The 19,244-nt window shown below is 45.8% G+C and overlaps 1 protein-coding gene across 5 annotated transcripts in view; it reads left to right on the top strand.

Moving 5' to 3' along the window:
- PLEKHA7 (pleckstrin homology domain containing A7) overlaps positions 1 to 19,244 on the top strand; it is a 220,398-nt gene that overhangs the window by 134,912 nt on the left and 66,242 nt on the right. For 3 of the 5 annotated variants that reach the window (XM_054699393.1, XM_054699391.1, XM_037522712.2), the window contains 3 exons: positions 2,833 to 2,916; positions 16,169 to 16,280; positions 17,101 to 17,202. In XM_054699393.1, the coding sequence (XP_054555368.1) occupies positions 2,833 to 2,916; positions 16,169 to 16,280; positions 17,101 to 17,202 (298 nt within the window). Of the gene's footprint in view, positions 1 to 2,832; positions 2,917 to 8,699; positions 8,869 to 15,256; positions 15,400 to 16,168; positions 16,281 to 17,100; positions 17,203 to 19,244 lie in introns of those variants that run through there. The other 2 variants (XM_037522715.2, XM_054699392.1) reach the window with 2 other exon arrangements.

Raw genomic sequence — 19,244 nt, 5'->3', positions numbered from 1 at the left:
CAAGTTCAGTACTCTCCCCAGAGCAGCATCACTGTTTCAGCTCTTTTCTCAATGTGTGTCCATTTTTTTTTCTTTTAAATTTATTGTGCCAATAACATCCCATACCCTGTATCCTCAGTTCTCTGTGTATAACATGGATAAAACTGTACCCTGCCTACTTCAGGTGGTACGTGGGAGGGCCAAGTACGATGATGAATGTGTCCACACTTAAAGTTTTGTGTAAATGTAGGAAACAGCGAGGATGAGACTGGGGTGGAAACTGTCTTGGCAAAAAGCTTGGCATCCATATTGGGGAAGAGAGTTTGGGGAGTTGCCTGTAGATCAGATAAAATGACAATTGAAATTCTGTCCACTTTTTAAAACTGTCTTCCTTCTAATGTTAGAATGTAAAATTCCTTTAGTGCCTACACCTTCCAGCTCAGGATTCATTTATGCAAGACCCTAGACTTGTTTAGGTAGGAGTTGCTACTAGGATTGTGCAGTGCATGTGAAGTGGTTGCTGAATGCACTAGGCGTAGAGAAGATTCATTCTTTGCTTGTATCTTCCCAAGGAAAGGAAGGGAGGGAGAGAGAAAGGGAGGGAAGGAGAGGAAATGGGAGTAGCAGTGGTTGGTGGGTGCTATTTTCGGACACCTGTCTTTAGGGATTTCTGATCATGGCTAGCGAGCTGCCAGCTCTGCAGACTCTCAAAGGCAGGGGAGACCCCAGGTCATCATGCAAAAGGAATAGAATGTAGAACTATAAGACCTGCGTTCTTCATGTCTTAGGGTTATCAGTTATGATGAACTTATCTTGAGCGAGTCACTTAACATCTGAGTCTTAGCCATCATATGGGAGTTGACAGTGTTAATAGCTAAGATGTGTAAGGAAAGGCTTTGCAGGCTATGGCGCCCTTGAGGGGTAGTAGTGGATAGTGGTGTTGCTTTACTATTAAACCCATGATGAGTGTGGCGCTTTCTCCCCTCTAGGTTGAAATGAGGTGAGTTAAGAGTTCATGTTTTCAAACTGAATTTCCTGGTGAATGGAGATGACTTCTAAAAGAAGTGGGGTGTAAATAAAGCCTATCCCTAAACTTGGTACAAGGATTCTGAAACAGGTGTTCAAGGGGTCGAATCTAGACACTCATGCTTAGCTCTGCTTTTTTGGGAAGACCAGGCTGCTGCTTACCAGATGAGGTCATAGGATTCTGAGTGGCTGGCACGGGTGAGGAGGGGCTGGAAGGGGTGCACACTTGCAGGACCAGGGAGCAGCCTGGCCTGATGGCTCTGCCTTGATTCACATTTGTCTCATGAGGATCCAGGCTGCTCTAAGCTCAGTGCCCAGCTTGCCCTGACTTGAGAACACAGGACAGCCTGACCAGGCAGAATAAGAAAAGGCCTGGAGTTTTTTTTTAAACCTCTATCCTATGCTCATTTTAACTGCTAATTTCTAGGGTGACTCAGTGCTCAATTTAGAGATGAGACTAATCACTTAACACTGCTGAACTGACATGACAGATTAATGCCGACACTGAAGGCATTTTAGCTGTATTAGGAGGCTTCAGAAATGACCAGGTCCTTTGATTCAGTAGTTTTACCTCTGGGATTTTACACTAAGGAAATAATTTGAATTGTAGAAAAAGCCTATAAGTAAAGATATATTGATCATAATAGTGAGTTGCAGGGAGCACCTAAATATCCAGCATTAGAAGAATATAAATCTTTCTAGAATGTAAGCTCCATAGGGTGAGAACTTTTCTGTATCTCCAGTACTTACAGCAGTGCCCCACATCTGGATAACCAATAAATATTTTTTGAACAGTTATATGAAAAAAAAAAAGTTTATATCCCCATAATGAAGAAGTCTTAATGCTATAGGGGATTTTCTATGGTAATAGAGTATGAAAAATGATACATATTTCTAAATTAATGAAAGCACACACACACTTGTGTGTGTGTGTGTGTGTGTGTGTGTGTGTGTGTATGTGAAAAATAGCTAGGAAGGAGGAAATAGGCAGGTATCTCCAGATGGTGAGATCATAGGTTACAGTTTTCCTTTCTATATATTTCAAAATGACTAAGATTTTGTGACTGAGACAAAGTTTTCAAATAAGTGGCATTCTTTTATAAAGAAGGAGGCTAGCTTAGTTCTTTCATGGAGCAAACCGGCAGCCTCTCCAGCCGGGTTCCTCCCCCTTTTCAAAGAGGCAGCCTTTGTGAATATACAAAACACCTACACACTCTGGTTGTGTCTGTCAGCTTGGCGTGGAAGCTGATCCCTCCCAACTTCAAAAGGGTGATAGAAACTCCACAGTGTTGAAATTGTGCAGGTCATGTTGCAGGGACATGCCTATGCGTTTATAGCCCATCATGGAGTGAAGAATTTTGTAGCAGAAGAATTTTTAGAAGATAAATTTTTCCGGGTGTGTGGTTAATTCTTAGAATTCTTTTCCTAGTTCATGGTTTTGGGAAGCTGTTGAAAGTGCTGCCTGCTTTCCTTCATTCTTGTTTAGCTCATGCCATCCTCAAATAACTTTCTGTTCAGCACCTCACTTTGTTGGAGTAAGTACTTCATGGAATGTCTAAGATGCTGTGTTCTCAGGGAGCCAAGACTTCCCTAGCATTAAATCCACTCATCATAGGTGGGCTTTGGCACCTGAGCTCAAAGTTCTTGGTTATTAAATACAGTTGGATTCTGACAGATTAAGTGCCTCTCGGAGGAGCTGCCCACTTTCTCGCCCTGGGAGGAATCTTTGATGATCAGGGTCCTCAGACATTACTGGCCTGTTGTGCCTGTAATCCTTCGCTTTCACGTGACTGCTCATTCATTGTGTGTTTCTCTTTTTTTTTTCAGTCATAACCAGCAGACCACAGCATTCAGGCATCCTGTGACTGGGCAGTTTTCTCCAGAAAACAGTGACTTTATTCTTCAAGAAGAGTAAGTACTTCATATATACTCCTTTTCTAGGCAGAGTTTGGGAGCTTACCAGTATTCGTTCAAAACAAAGCGTGCTGGCTGGCCTCTTTTCTTCCTCAGATGGAGGGGCTTGGAGTGGGTTCATTGATTTGAGGTGAAATGTGAGAACTTTGTTTTTCAGTCTCTGTGGGAAGAGAGACTTGGGGGGGGGGTGACATGGGGATGAGCTGTGAATGGTGTGTTAGAGCCTTTTAGAGACATCTCTTTCCCCTCAAGCATCCTCCAACACACTGACTGTGCCACCTATCTACCTGGTGTGCTGCTCCAGAGTGCTGAGCCAGCCTCCTGTAGGAGTCCAAGAGAGGAGTAACACCCATTATCTCTGGACAGTTCGAGTACTTTTCTCTTGCTTTTCCTAAGCCAGGAATGTTCTGGCTCCTCAGTCCTATTGCAGCAGGGACTCTGGGATACTCCAAGACTGGCTCTATCACCCAAGGTCTGTCTACTTAGAAATGTGCATCCTAAGAAGTATGTGTTCTTCTCCCCAAAATGAAGGCAGAAAAATGTGTGCAAATGGCTCTGTTCCCGTCTGCTCATCGAGACCGTTCTGTTTTTTTTTTTTTTTAAGATATATTATGCATACACAAACTTGGGTACAGGCCAGAGGTGCAGGGGGTGAGAAGATTCACCAGAGGCAGAGCGGGGAACAGAATAGGTGGATTGACTGAATTACACTGCTGAGGGGAGCAGCGGGCGAGTCAGAAGAGGTCTGCTGCGCCATGTGAGTTGCTCCCTGGCCGGCCAGGTATCGAACACATGCTGCAGAGGCTGCAGATAGCTTCACAGTGCTGTCCTTAACCACTTGCACCACCAGGGAGGAACATCTGAGACTGTCCTGTTTGAAGAAAACAATTGTCTGAGAACTTAATAAAGACATATTGTGTTTTTTTTCTTTGCAAATCATTTTTCTTCTGTTGAGTTACCTTCACCAAATTTGATCTTAAATAAATGATCAGCGTGTATATTTTTATAGCATTTCCCTCCCTCAGTACTGACACCTTACAGCTTTTATAATGGAAAATTTCAAACATACACAAAAGTAGAGAGATACAGTAATAAACCTAATGCACTCATCACCCATGTTCAACTGTAAAACATGGCTGATTTTAGTCCATTTATACCACCCCCCTTACTCCCTTCATTATTTTGAAGCAAGTTCTAAACATATCATTTTATCTCCATAGTATCTTCAGCTTAGAAACAGTCTACAGAACTTTTAAAGCTAGAAATCTATAATTATGATAATGCTTACATTCCTTACATGGTTACTGTGTGCCAAGGGGTTTACATGCATAGCTTTATTTAATACAGTACTCCCAAGAAGGAAAGCCTTTTGCCCAAAGTGCCATGACTCGAAGTAGAAAAGCTAGGATGTCAGCCCAGCTTGATCCCTTTAATTGGGGTTAACCCTTGCCCAAGTGAGAGGCTGCCTGCTAAACTAGTTTGATGTTGGTGGCCTATGGAACATGATGACTGGACTTTGGGGTTGAGGGCCGACTTCAGAAACAATAATACTACTAGAGAGAGAGAGGGGTAGAAGGTAAAGATAATCTTGTCTCCTACAAAGAGAAAGAACTGCTGTTTAAAGGCAGAGACAGAATGTGAATTCTTCAAATTCCAGTGGAATGAGTTTGTTTATGGAATCCTGAAGGTCAGAAGATCTTAGGAGGTCATTGAGTTCAGCCCCCTTTCTTAGGCATCCCATTGTTATTAAAGGTTTGGATGGAGATTCCATCAGAATACTTAGCTTGGGAAGTCACCAGTTTTACTATGGACTTTTAGACAAATGCAGACTTTCCATTAGGAACACCTCCATTTCTTACTGTTAGAACACTTTGTCCTCTGACAAACTTCTGAGGAGGTAGCCTCTTTTATCTACCAAAATATTTCTGTATCTCAATTCCATCCGGTTTCCAAGGAAAAGATATTCCTTGTTTTCAAGGGTCATGTTTTCTCTCTAGATCCCATTAGCTGCATGTCCAGGAGGATGCTTGCTTGTCTCAAGTGAAATTGTATGGCCAGACATCCCTTGAAGCAGGCAGAAAGTGTTTTAGGCATTGAGAGGGGGGGTGGAGTCCTATGAACTGATACAGTGAATTCTGTGTTTCCTCATTGTGACTTCATTGTGTTCAGGGGGCTGTGCCAGACTTTACAGTTACCTCTGCAAGCAAGACAAATGTGGCCCTGTCTGTGCAAAGCTTAAGGTTGACTAGGGAAGGTCGATAATGAGAGCTCACACATGTGATAAGTGTCCTGGAGGGGAAACTTAAGGTTCAATCGGAATTGATAAAAGACATCTCTTACCTGACTTGGGAGACCATGGAAGGTCTCTCCCTCCCGGGAAGGGAAGTGTTTAAATTAAGAACTGTCCAGTCAAGGTGTACACCTGGACAAAGACCTAGAGGGAGAAGAGGATAGAGCACTGGGGATGTATACCTGTTGAGTTAGAGTGAAAACTGAAGGGCGCTGAGATACTTGGGAGGTAAAGGGATATGATTTTGTGATTGATTGGCTGTGATGGGGATGAAAGGGAGGGAAGATTTTCTTGAAGTGTCTGGCCCTAAACTGGAGAAGGGGAAGGATGTAGATAAGTGAAAATTAGCCCATGGGGGGGGGGATGGGGTAGAGAGTGTTGCAAAGAGAAGTTTGACCAGACTTGGTAGGGTCAGAGGGCAATAAGACAGGCTTGTAGTAGAGGCTTGTGGGAGGGAGCTCAGAGATAAGGTCGGGGACGGGGCTGCTGCCAGTTGTCTAAACTAAATGACTTCCTCCTGAAATACGCCCGATTTACCTCCTGGGGGAGCTCTGGAGGGTGAATGAGACATGACTCCCCTCACAGAAACCAATTTTTATGTGTGCCAATGAATGAAATTTCCATTTTCTTCCCTTAGAGGAGCTTACTTTTGTTGTGTAGTGTGTTATGTGTTGAGGAAAAAGACTGAGATGACCTTTGTATTCTTTCCACATCAATTCTCAGATGATTGTTTTGTGTAAAGAAAGGAAAACTGAGTCTTGTCTTTTCCTTCTCCAAAGAGGGTATGTTAATAGCAGCCAGACCCTGGAGGGTCATCACCATATGGACTCCTCTTGTCAGAGCCTCCATTCTGGTGTCTTGTTGCTAATCCTCCTGAACCAGTGATTCTCAAAGTGTGGCCTTTAAGCCAGCATCACCTGGGAACTTGTGCCACTTTTCGGGCCCCACTCTATACCTACTAAACCAGAGACTGGAGCTGTAGGACCCTGTAAATTGTTTTAGCTCAATTTCAGATGATTCAGGTAAAGTCTTGAGAACCACTAATTTAGATGACCTGTTTCCATCCTTCTAAATTACTCCCAGATTCTTTCAGTCATCTTAAATCTCCTCCAGATACTCATTCTCTGCACTGCAGTGACAATCTTAGGTGGATTTTAGTCCAATAATCTTGGGTTTCTTCTATGGGAAGGAAAAAAATGGTCTCCATGGTAACTTTCTTTGGAGCATTACTGATGTAAGCAGATAACATCTCCCTCACTGTTGGCAGGTGGGGCTCACCTGAGCTGCTTGGTAAAACAGGTGCCTGCTCACCCAAAGATGGTTTCCCATCTCACAGATTAGAAACGTGGAGAAGCAAAATAATGTGAAAGCTATGATCTGGTGGATCCAGAAAAATGTGAATTCTGTGTGTTCTAGTTTCAGTGATACAGAATCATCAGGATGGGCTAGAGTGGGTTGTGGTGACAACAACAGACAGAATCTCGGTGTTTAGAACAACTAAGGTTTAGTTGACTTTCAATGCTTGTTCATTACAGCTCACCTGAGTTGCTCTGCTCGGCTTTACTGAGGGAGGCTCCATTTCTGTGCTTCTGTGATTGCTACGGGCAAGAGGAGGGGAACTTGAGTTGGGAACTGGCTCTTTAACATTTCATGGTCTGAAGCCATGTCACATGATCACTCCTGACTTCAAGGAGGTTGGAAGTGCATTTCTACTGTGCACCTGGGAAAAGGATCAGAAATATTTGCTGATCTGCATCGCTTAATAACCCACAGTCCAGATTTATGAAAGGAAGGCAGACCTTTTTCAGCCATCGGCAAGCTTTTGTTGCTGCATGACTAGGATTTTGCTTTTTTTTTTTTTTAAGATTTATTTAGTTATGCATAGAAGAACTGGGGTGTAGAGGGATCACCAGAGACAGAGTGGGGAGCAGAACAGGCATTTTTACTGAAATACACTGCTAAGGGGACCAGGGAACAAGACTGGAGAGGTCTGCTGCGCCATATTGTGGGTCAACTCCTTGGCTGGAGATCGAACTCAGGCTGAAGTGGTGATAGGGCTGAGATTTAACCCCAGCACCAGCAGGGAGGTCCTCGAGTTTCGCTTTCTCATTTCACCTTTTCTGTTGTATTACCTAGGTCTTTGTCAAAGGCCCCAAAATGGGATAGGTATCAATTAGTTTGTTCTGGACGCTTGTCCCCCAGGGGACACTCCTCTATACTCAAGCCAACAGGCATGTGGAAATCCTTGTTGGAAAAGCTAGTATAAATTCAGGTTGCACTAATATAAGTACAATGTGTCGATAAAAGGGGAGAATAGTTTTTGTATACTATGTATGTCAGGGTGTTTGTGGATTTATCTCTTAGTTTATGGAACACTGAGGATATGCCAAATCCCAAATATTGTAATCTGTGTTTCAAGGGGGGTGTTGTGCAATTGGGACTCCCCTGAGGAGGGGAACCATTATGGTAAGGCATCTGGAAACCCTGTCCTGTAACCTGTCAGGTTTATTCTGCAAGGGAGACAATTAAAGAGGTTATGGCAAAAGTCTAAAAGAAGGGCTGGCAGGTGGAAGTAGAGTGTACTGGTTGCATGACTGCCAAAGGTAGCCATTAGATCAATGAATAAAAGTTATAGGCAGGCACATTTTAGCTCAGTCATAATTTCCTACAAGAGATTTTCCAGCATCCCTTGTTTCAGGATCTAGAATTTCATCTATAACATTATATGAAGTAATGTGACTCCTAGAATAATAATTGCCTTTTTCCATGAATATCTTTTTTCTAGCTAACACTCAGATTCCTAGGCAGAACTTAAATGTCAGGTACTTGTTAATGCCAGGTACTTTTCTAAGGGTCCTCCATCTATCAACTTACTTTGCACAATAGCCCAATGAGGAAGACACCATTATCATCCTGAGACTGAGACACAGAGAGGTTAAGAGTCTTGCCAAAAGTCACACAGCTAGTAAATGGCAGTGTTAGGACTGAATCGATGCAGTCTGGCCCCAAATCTGTGCCTCTAACTAATGTGCTATCCTGTCTCTCGTTTCATTGGTCTTCAAGAGACAATCCCCTAATAACTTCACACTTGTTTAAAATACACCAAACCTCCTAAGTAGTCTGTTCTCCAGACAGTGTTCTCAAGTCTTTTTTGTAGGGCCTCAGGGTTGGGTCATTTAGCTTCATCTTCTGAACCCTCTTTCCTGATTTTTCAGTGACTGTCGAATTGTGAGCTGGAAACCAGACCCTTCATGGCTTAAAGGGCCACACACAGGGGCCCTCCTGAAGGGGTAAACCTTGACAGGAGAAACTTCCCCTCTGGGGTTTTGGGGGTTGATGCTGCACACAGGAGCATTTTCTCCTCAGTGCTGGGCTGCCCAGGAAGCTGCTGACAGACGCCTCTGCAGCACTCCCGGCAAGAGGAGAAAAGCATTCCGGAGCTGTGACGCTGGCAGCTGACTGACAGCCGGCTGTGTACACTGATCCCCAGGCTCTGTCAGCATTTGATGTTGAGGTGGGGCCCGTTGAGAGAGTGTGTGCTCTGGAAGTTTAGAATCCTGCTGTTGTGCTCAGAAGCCAGCTGCACAGCACCTAAGATCACCCTGGAATTTCCTAACCTGGAGAGGACTCTTGCCTGGTCTGCATTTCCTGACTCACTAGTGAGTTTCGCTTGTTCCTTCTATTGGGGGCTGAGCAGCCCTCTGTTGATTGTTTGGGGGTGGGAAGGTCGGGATGGGAATCACAAGTTGAAATTGCCTGGAATGTTGTAAGAGGTGTTGGGAGGATACCACTTAAAAGTATTATTTGCAGAATGTACGAATTACCCTCTTGACCTTTGACACCTCTGTTAAAGGGGGTGCCTTTTACAGGTTGCAAGATAAGATGCTGTGGGCCTGGGTGTGGGGTATCTCCAGTTACTGGGAAGTGGCTGCCTCCTATCTTTCCGGTTACAAGTTGGTAGTAGCACATCATAAGAAATTTAGAGCACAGGATGGGGGTTGGGGGTACACTACAACTCCGAGTCGGAGAAGGAGTCTGTCCTGTTGTTCATCTTCTGAACCCTGGGCTGTGAGGCTGATGGGTCTCTCTCTGCAGCCTATAAAGCAAGCACCTTGTCTCTACAGCCTGGCAGTCTTGGGCTAGCTTTGCCTGTTGCATTTGGTTGCCATGGCAGCAGGAAAAAAATGAGAAAAAATGGAAACACCTGGCAAGCAGATGCAGAAACTTGACTGTTCAGTTTACCTTCCTGGTGTAAGAGACGGTGTTTGTGACAATGACAGGTAGGGGAAGAGATGGCGATGTCCTCCGTTCATTCAGACACCTGGCTGGTGCTTGGCTTTGATGTGGGTGTTTCCAAGGGCATGGGTGCTGGGGATGCGTTCGTTGCCACACAGCAACCGGGCTCCGGCTCTGTGCTGGTGAAAACGCAGCAGCAGTGGCTTTGCTGTGTGCAGAAGAGAGGCTGCCGCTTATGAGCAGGAATTTTGTTTCTTCCTGAGACTTCCTTTCTCATCCTCTTTTACCTCCCCTGGTCTAGGAAATGCTCTGATCTCTCATAGAAAAGGCTATTTTCCAGTGAGAGAAGTGGCTGCCTGGTAAGCCAGGAGGAGCAGAAAGCCCAGGAGAGGACTTGCCAGAGGCTCAGGGTAGAATTATAGCGTCCGTCCCTAATACAGCAGAGCAGAAGCAGAACAGTAGAGGTCAAAGTCTGGGTCACCCCCTGCACAGATAGAGTGGAGCCTGGAGGGCAGACCCTGGCGGAGGCAGACCAGGTCCCATGGCAGAGTGGGGCTTGTGCCAAGGTCAGGGCAGTGCTCTGGTTTGGGGCTGGGAAGGGGAGCCCAAGAGGCCCCCTGGGCTATTTTCCTGCCAGAGGAGGGGTCCTGTTTGGGCCAGTTTCTAGTCCCTGATGGGGTGGGTGAGAAGCTGGAGCCTGTGTTTGAGGCCCTGCTTGAGAGAGTTGAGGGGGAAGGGAAGGAGCTCAGAAAGCTTTGGTTGAGTAATGAGGCCACAGTTGGTGAATGAAAACTGGAGTCAGACAGCCTCCCCCAGGGTGCTGGGATGAGCGTCGGCATGGTTTGTGTGTGTCTCTCTCTGGGAAGAGGGGGTGTGGAGGTGTCTGCCTGTTTGGGATAAGAACTTTCTTTTTTTCCTGGCTTTTCATTGTGCATTGCTCTCACCAAGCCCCTTAGGTGGTGGGTGTGAGTGCCTTAAAAAATTTGCTGGTTGTTTGTGACTGCACCTTTTCCCATGCGCCCTCTCCCCCCCCCCCCACCCCCACCCAGCTGTGCTGTAGCTGAGCTCTCTGGGTAGAGTTCTTGAGGTCAGAGCATGAATTTGGGGGCCCATCTTTCCAGAAATCAATAGGATGCAGGTGTCCTCTGTTTTCCAGAGCTTTCTAACCTCTCTTCATTGCCTGAAAACCCTATATTATCCTTCTGGGGAAAGATGAGGAGTCCAGTATCCTAGTCATAGGGTACTGCACTTTAAAGTATAAGCCCCACATAGAGAAGTTTATAGGAAATGCTTGTCATTTAGAAGTTGTAAGGCACCTGAGCTTTCTGGAGAGATGTGCATTGGAAACAAAAATGAAAAGGACCTGAAGTTTAAATTTTGGGGTCTCCACTGGTAACAAACAGGGCTCTTCATTTAGTGCAATGCTTCATGGTTTTCAAAACGCCATTTCAATCCACACAACCACCTTGTAAGATGAGAGGCAGTATTTAACCTCATTTTGCAAAAATGGAAACTGAGTCTAAGAGAAATGCTGTGACTTGTGAAGGAATCAGCAGGTTGCAGAGCTTTGCTGAGAACCAGTTGTTTGGGGTGCTTGGTCTTACCACCTGCCCAGGATTCTGTGGCTTAGAGGATGGTCTCTCTGTGGCAAAGTCTGAGTTATGGAGTCCAGCATCTGATATAAGCAAATCTTAATCTTGCTAAAGCCACATTTTCCTCATCTATAAAACAGAGACAGTAAGACAGATATTGAAGACATAGTGCCTGGCACACAGTAAGTGCTCAACAATTTTGGCCCAGTCCCTCCATTTGCTTGACCTTGTGTGACTGTCCCTAAGGGTTGGTGACACTTGTCTTGGTGACCTAATTATTGTGACAGGGATAGGGTGGGAAAGGGTCTTGCTGTGACCTCACTGCGGTCCACTCCAGTTCACAGCATTGAATGAGAGACAGCCAAGAATTTCATTAACCAAACGTGGCTAAATTCACACCAACTGAAAAAGCGGCTTCTGAATTTACAACCTCTTTCTTAGTGTATCTGTCAGCGTCTGTGCATTTGATCCCGGATGTGTAGGAGGCAGAAATGGTTCCTTTTATCAGAGGGGAAATTGAGGGACATAGGCAGTGACTTCTTGCCCAGCCTTACTTGACACATCCTTGATGAAGATCAGGATAGAATGAAATCACTTTCTTATTGGGCTTCTCCAGACTGACTTTTGTCTAGTCCTACCTGCTTTTGTTCCTTTCAGATGGGAGGCACTGAGTTAAAACTATGGCTCACTGTTTTGAACTTCAGCCCACAGCCCTCCAGCAGAATAATCAGCATTCATGTAGCCCAAGTCAAGGAAAGGAAGTCTTTGTTCAAATCATCCCACTGTATTTTGGGAATCCAGATAGCACAGAAACCCGGCAAACAGGCTTTTAACTTAATAGATTTTATGTAATGATACCAAGAGTTTGTCTTCCCATAGTGTGTGCAGGTGTTTTGGTCTCCTCTCCTGAGATTCGGGTGACTCACATGCCTGAGGGCATGCTGCTGGGAACGTTGCTGCCTGCCAGTTTCTCAGCTCTGGGGCACAGCTCTTTTCTGGGAGAGGGGGTGGTTCTTGGGTGAAACCTGTCAGGAGAATATCTCCCCTCTGAGGAGTCAAGGGCAAATCAGTGTTGTCTGACCCTCCAGGCTGCTCAGTAGCAATGTGGCTGCAGGAGCCTGAAGCCAATGTGCCAGAAGGTACACACCTCCAGGTGAATGATGACCCTTTCCTGAAGAGACAGGATGCTACACACATGCCCCATTAATGCTCCCGTTGCTCAAAACGGTATGCTAAGATGACTTCTAGTGGTTTCCACCAGTGCCAGTTTTTCTGCTAAGCAGACATTATTTTTTTATTAAAGATTTATTTTTATTTATTTATGCATACAAGCACTGGGTTCCAGTCCAGAGATGCAGGCAGTGAGAGGAATCACCAGAGACAGACTGGGGAGCAGAACAGGCAGATGTACTGAAATACACTGCTGAGGGGAGTAGCAGGCTAGACAGGAGAGGTCTGCTGCGCCATGTGGGTTAGCTCCCTGGCGGGGGATGGAACTCTTGCTGCAGTGGCTAGTGATAGCTTGATAGCACTGAGACTTTAACTCCTGCTTCAAAGACATTATTTTTGAAACTTTGTCATATCCTCATTTTTGGGTACCAAATGGTGTCCTAAGCGTGATCACCACCTCTGTTTTTGTTTCTTTAACTAGTTGTAATTCAGATAACTTGTAGTTAGATCATTTCCTATGCTGACATGCAGAGGAAATATCCTCTGAGGGCAGATGTTGGCTGAGTGGGTTCCTCCGTACACCTTATTCATTTAAAGAGCCAGGCTGACCTGGCTGCCAGGTAATGGTCGCATCTACCATTTGAATTGGAAGCTGTTCCTGCCCAGGGGGATTCCTGGTGAGGACATGTTTCCTGTTTGTAGAGACAACATGTCTCCTCCCTGGAGCAGTCTGAGTTTGGACGTAGTTATATCTCCTAATAAGTCAGCTTTTCTGGGTGTGGCTGAGCAGAGGTCCCTGTAGTCAAAAGGAATGGAGCTGTCTCCGAGATTTGTTCTCTTTCCCTACCTGCACACCACTGTCCCTCACTGATGTCCAGTATTGGAATCTGTTCACAGCTGCCCCCCTGGGTGGTGGTCACACCCTTCTTCCTCACCTACCCAAGGCTGTGGCACAGTCATCTTTTTTCCCAGCTATTGCTCAGGAGGAGCACCCTGGCCATCCAGCATCCCGGAAGCCAGTGTGCAGAGGGGACATGGGTTAGGATGTGGAGGATGATGAAAGATAGAACTGAAGATCATAAGGTGCAGAAATGTCAAAAGTGGCCATCAGTCCTGGACTTCTCAGGCCAGTCACAAATCCAGATAGTCTTTGCTTTGTCCTACAGAGGAGGAATGGCATATCTAGTTGATGGAATGTGATACATTAATCTGCAATGATCTGGATGCGTTTAAAATAATTGAGAAAGTATTTATATTTCAGTAAATTAAAAAAAATAAAGATATAAAATTATAGAGGCAGCTGCTGAAGATGGCAGAAGGGCAGTTCCTGCTGCTCAATGTCACTGCCATTTCGTAGGCCACTGCTGGCCATTGGTGGTCAAGTGGATGCTGTTGGGATGGAATGCCATGTTCCTGTGCTGGGAGGGTATCCACATTTTTAGCAATTTCTGTAGGACCAAGTTGAAAGACTTCACTTTCATTTGCAAGCAGATATATACCAACCCATTTTGCAGCCCCTTCCACTGCAGAGTCCCCAGCTGTGTCTTTGCATGCTGCTCCACAAAACTGAGGGGGGTCAGGTCACCCTGGACCATCTCAAGGTGTTCTATGAGATCCCATTACCCTAATGACAAGGAGAAGGTGGCTCCTGCCCCCCTCCAGATTGTGTGTCTGACTCCTACAAGCAAGTGTGCCTATCTGGGGCGCCTGGCTCAAGAGGTTGCCTGTAAGTACTAGGCAGTAACAGCCACCCTGGAGAAGAAGAGGAAGGAGCAGAAAATGATCCTCCTTTACCAGAAGGAAAAATAGCTTATAAGGCCATGGAAATAAGCCAAAGAGAATGTGGAGAAGAAAATTGAGGAATTCACAGAGGTCTTCATGGACTCCTGGTCTGAGATCAATAAAACTGGCTCTTAATTCCTTAAAAAAAATAAAAAGAAGATGCAGAATCATAATAAACACAGTATGATCACAATTATATAAAAAGAATGAAAGTAAATTGATCAAGTCTTAAGAATGATTTTCCTCTGGGTAGCAGGATTATGAGTGATTTATTTTCTTTTCTCTCAGCTTTCCCCCCTTTATAGTTCCCAATTTTTCTATAATAAACCTTTATTCAAGTCTTCAATGGGAATGAATTAAACTGGAAATCCTAAACAAATCTTTTTCTAATTATTGGACTTCATGTCCTGAATTTTAGCTTAGAGATACTGCTGCCTTAATCAAGATGACCAGAGAACTCTTTTTCCTTGTCTAAACCTCTAGAAATCTGAAATGTCAGGCAAGACCAGGTTCCAGGGAGACGTTTTGGACATAGTTCTGCCTGGAGGCAGTGCCTGGACAAGGCAGCCTCTCAGGGCCCCCTCCCACCCCCGGTCTGCGATTATCTCCTACTGCACACAGCCTTTGCCAACAGTGAGCTGGCTGAGCGTGATGACATTCTCTGAGTGGGGAGCAGTAACAAAAGTCTGCCTGGGATGGAGGCCGGGGGCGGGGAATCTGGAGTGAGTGCTTGAGCTGATAAGGAGCCAGTGATCTTTCTGCCTGGTGGGACTCGCACCTCCAGCTGCCAAGCGTCCGCAGGGCCCAGCCTCTTGGAAAGCTGGTGTCCACTGCAGCGGTCCTGCAGCGGGCACAGCCTGGGAGCACGGTGGGCACAGTTACTTCTGCAAAGAACTTCTGTAATCGTACAGGGTATCGGGACTCTGTCTTTGGGCGTGGGAAGGATCACTTATCCTTTGAGCCGAAGTGGTTTTTAATGGAAGGAGCCTATCTCCAAGGTGGAAACTAGCATTTTTCCTCGGAGCACCTTTGTAAAAGTGAGCCTGGCGAACCAACATCCAGAGTATCTGTGCCTCAGCTGTGTCCTACCTGGATCCTCCATCTCTGTCTCCACAAGGTCCTGGCTCAGGCCCTGACACAGATTCTTCTCTACTCAGGCAAAGAGCCTCAGTTTACTGCAGCTGCCTGGTTCTGGTTGCCCATCAGCGCAGTGGACAAAACCCGGCCACAGAGTGCTGGGCCTTCTGCTTTGAGGAAGGCTTATAGACCCTGGGGTTAGCAGGGTCTGAGAACCAGGCATGGAGCTGTTCAAGGATAGGTACTGAATTTGTGTGGAGACTTTTGCCACTGCTGCTGCTGCTGCTGCTGCTTTGAAAGACTCTGGGGAATGCTGGGGCTCTGTGGAGGCAGGTGAGAAGAGTTCTCTCCAGTGTCTCATAAGTGCCAGCCTGAGATGTTTCTAGAATGCTGGCCTCCCAGGGCAGTGGAGTTTCCGGGCGGGAAGCATGCTGTTGATGGAGGCTGACGGGGAAGCTCTGAGGAGATCCTCCTTGGGGACCCAGGCATGCTTCATTTCTTCCGGCTCTCCAGGCACGGCACAAGGGGTTAATATCTCTGATGGCTCTATTTTGGGGCAAATGGGGTGTTCCCAAAATAGGACTCTTTGTTGAGTAGTCTATTTTGGGAGGCAAGCCCCACTGGCGTTTATGTAAGCGATTCTCTGTGTGTATCTGGGGGTGTGGATGTGTGCGCAAGTGATTTCTTGTTACTAATTTTAAACAGCTTCTTTGGGGAGCCAGAGAAATGGAGGTGTACGTGTCTGTGTGTGTAAGGGGAAGGATTGCTCTTCCTGTGAGGAACGGTGTGACTCCTTTCCACCTGACAAGGCAGTGCAGACGCCCAAGGAGAGTGAGTGGGGAACTTAGGGCAGCAGGTAGGGATGACCACCCTGTCAGCTGGTGGAGAAGTGCCAGTGGGTCATCCTCTCAGTTTCCTGAAGCTCATGGCAGGCTGGACATCATGGTCTGGACAACTGTCTGCTGTCTGGAATCGGGTGCTCTCTGAAGGCTCAGTCTTGGGTTGTCTAAAGCCCAGCAATCAGTTCTAACTTGGAATAAACCTCAAATTCTATTTCCCACTGCTGCACGGCACTTACAGGATTCCCTGTGTCTCCCCACAGGCCAAATTCACATATGTCGAAGCAAGAGAGAAACCAAAGACCTTCCAGCATGGTCAGTGAGACGTCCACAGCTGGGACCAGTTCCACCGTGGAGGCCAAGCCTGGCCCCAAGGTGAGCTCCTCCTGGCTACTTGTTCCATCCTTCCTTCTTGTCTTTCATATTTAGTCAGCCCTTGTGTGACCAGAAACCCATCTATCCATCCTGTACTTTTGTGAGGGAGAAATGTAAGAAGTATTCTCCCCAAATGACAGATTAGGAAATTGGAGCCAAGTGAGAAAATGTCACTTGTCCAAGAAAACAGCTGATAGCTGGCAGAGCTAGAATTGACATCGAGGGCCTCAGATTCACGCTTGGGAGACTTTTGCCACCACTGCTGCTGCTGGTGTGGGCTGGGAGGGCCCAAGGGCCCACCTTGCTTCACATGTGTGTTAGAAACCACCTGGTAAGGTTCATGACAAAAGGGCCTAGAAACTCCTGTGCCCAAGATTGGGAGCACCAACTGAGGAGCAGGAGAAAGAGCCAGTTTTGCAGAGAAGGCAGCATGCTGAGGGGTAAAACCAGGTAGGAGAGATAAATATGTGGAAATTGGCAAAATGTATGACCAAAAATGTAGCTTTGCTCCAGAAAGCCATGGACTATATTAGGGCCAACAGCTACTGGTGAATGTTGATTGAAAAATCCCTTTAAAGTTTTTTATTTTTTTTCCTTTCTGTGACCCAGAAGGCAAGCTCTCTAGGTCTTGCATTCGCTTTTTAATTGGAATGCTGTGGCTGCGTGCACGTCCGTTCCCTGTGTCCTTGCTGTTCTTCTGATAAAAGGGGGCTGCCGCTTAGAGCAAGGCAGAAAGAGCCTCAGCCCTATCATACAAGAGCTTTTTTAATGCTTCGCTAGATCCCCCATGGTGCTAAAGTTTGAGTCTGCTTTTTTCCAGATCAAGTCCAGCAATAAAGTCCACAGCTTTGGGAAGAGGGACCAGGCCATTCGGAGGAATCCTAATGTTCCAGTGGTGGTGAGGGGCTGGCTGCACAAGCAGGTGAGGAGACTGAGGAGGGCAGGGTTGGTGAATTTGCTCACGCTGATTCCCTGCCTTTCCCAGGCCCCTGGGAGCTGGGAATAGGTGCATAAGAAACTTTGTGCTCCTGAGACTGTCTGAGGCAGGTAGGTTCGACCCACAGGGCTGTGATTGTAGACACTGTCCACTCACAAAAATGAACAGCCAGTGTCTCCAGCTTTCCTCCTCACACTCACTTGACAGCTTTGGTGCTCTTACTGGCTTCCTTGGGACCCAGGCCCTACAGTGGGGGGTCAGCTCGAGTCCAGCCTTACTGCCAGTCCTCTGCCAGCGTGTGCCTTCCTGCTGTTAAAGAGCATTTGCTATCATTTGGCCAAGAAATCCCATCTTTTCCTCTCCCCAAGTCTAGCAGACATAACTAACTCCCTAGCACATCAGATTCCAAATCAGCCAAACTCAGCTCGTCGTCTTATCTTGCTTTCCCCCAACCTGCTTTTTCTGGACATTGGTATGGTCCCACTGCTCTCGGACACTTGGGTAGAAGCCTCAGCAACATCGCCAGCTCTTCATGTAGTCGGGAAGTCCTGTGGGCTGTACCTCTCGCAGGCCATCCTTCATCTCTTGTCTCACCATTCATTATCTGGCCTCTGGTCTTCTGGCCATGACTGCGCTGTGAGCTCCTAGGGCTAGAGACCATGTCCTTTTCCTTCTCTACCATTCACTCATTTGTCACATGCTACGTGCTCTCACAGCAAGTGTGAGGAGATGAGTAACAGCTGGGTTCTGCCGAGGACCTCTTAGTCTGCCGGGGAACAGATAGATATATCCCTCACATGTCAGTCTCTCACATGTCTTATCCAAGAAATCACAAATCAAACTCCCAGAGTACTGCTGTAAATTTTACTAAAGACTTTATGGGAAGACAGAGGAGGGCACTACTTTGCATACCACACAGAAGAAACACATAAAAATTTCCTTAAAATCTGCCTCCCCCAGGTTTGCCCCCAACTATGGCAGCTTCCACAGCTCTCCACACTCTTCTGTCAGACACCCGTGGCACCACCCTCAGTGTTCCCCTCCCTCGGCCCTCATGGCTCTGTTCTCCCTCTTTTCCTGCCTCCGCCCATCTCTTGTCTAACCCTCTGACTTTTTGCATTGCTTCCCCATCCCCATTTAAACCACGAGTCCCCCTTTGAAATATGGAGGGAGAGGGTAGGGATTATAAATCGTTCTCCTTCCAACCACAGCCCTGGCCCAGTGCTGTGACTTAAAACTGTGTAGAGTGCCATGGACACACAGCACAGTATGTATCTGCATTTGAAAGAGTCTGGGAAAGCTTCCCAGAGGAAGTGATGTTTGAACAGGTATAGAAGGATGGATAGGAGTTTTTCAAGCAAAGCAAATATCATTTGCCAAGACCTTAGAGATCATCTGGTCACATTGCAGAAGATAAAAACAAGACATGAACTCAGCAAGTTTGTTTTTAGCATTTTACTATGCAGAAGATGAATAGAACTCATGTTGTGTTTTGGTTTAGAAACATATCAGGAATTTATTTTTCGATTTAAGCTAGTCAAAAACTTTTATAAAAGGAATAGAATAAACTTTAACAATTAAAAACAGCTCTGAATTTTTCCTAGGCTTAGAAGAAATGGATCCTGAAACTATTTTCTTACCCTGGCCATGTTTTTAAAAAATTTCACAGTTACCTAAAATGTTTTTAAGAATGTACAGACTTACATTTGAGATGAGTAATGACAAATTCTTGCCATGAGACAATTTGATAGTAAGAAAATCCAAGTCTCTTTACATTGAATGGAAGGAAAATCAGTCCCTTGTGGTAGAGAACTGAGTTTATAGTCAAGTGAGAATTTTGCCTCATTGGGTAATGAGCTAACTTAAACTCTTTGTTCAACATTATGTAAATCAACTTTCTAAAGTATAAATGAAGGTATTTTATAGCATAGTATAAATAAATTGCTTTGTTTTATTAAAAGGTGATTTCTTCTGTAATGAAATGCCCTTTTTTTAAAATTTTCATCATCTTTCTTGAAAGAAAAAAA

This window comes from Talpa occidentalis, unplaced genomic scaffold (genome assembly GCF_014898055.3).
Source record: "Talpa occidentalis isolate TD23 unplaced genomic scaffold, MPIMG_talOcc4v2.1 talOcc4.3, whole genome shotgun sequence".
NCBI classification, from domain to species: domain Eukaryota; kingdom Metazoa; phylum Chordata; class Mammalia; order Eulipotyphla; family Talpidae; genus Talpa; species Talpa occidentalis.
The sequence above is the reverse complement of the archived record's forward strand: the minus strand, read 5'-3'. Positions and strand labels throughout refer to the sequence as shown.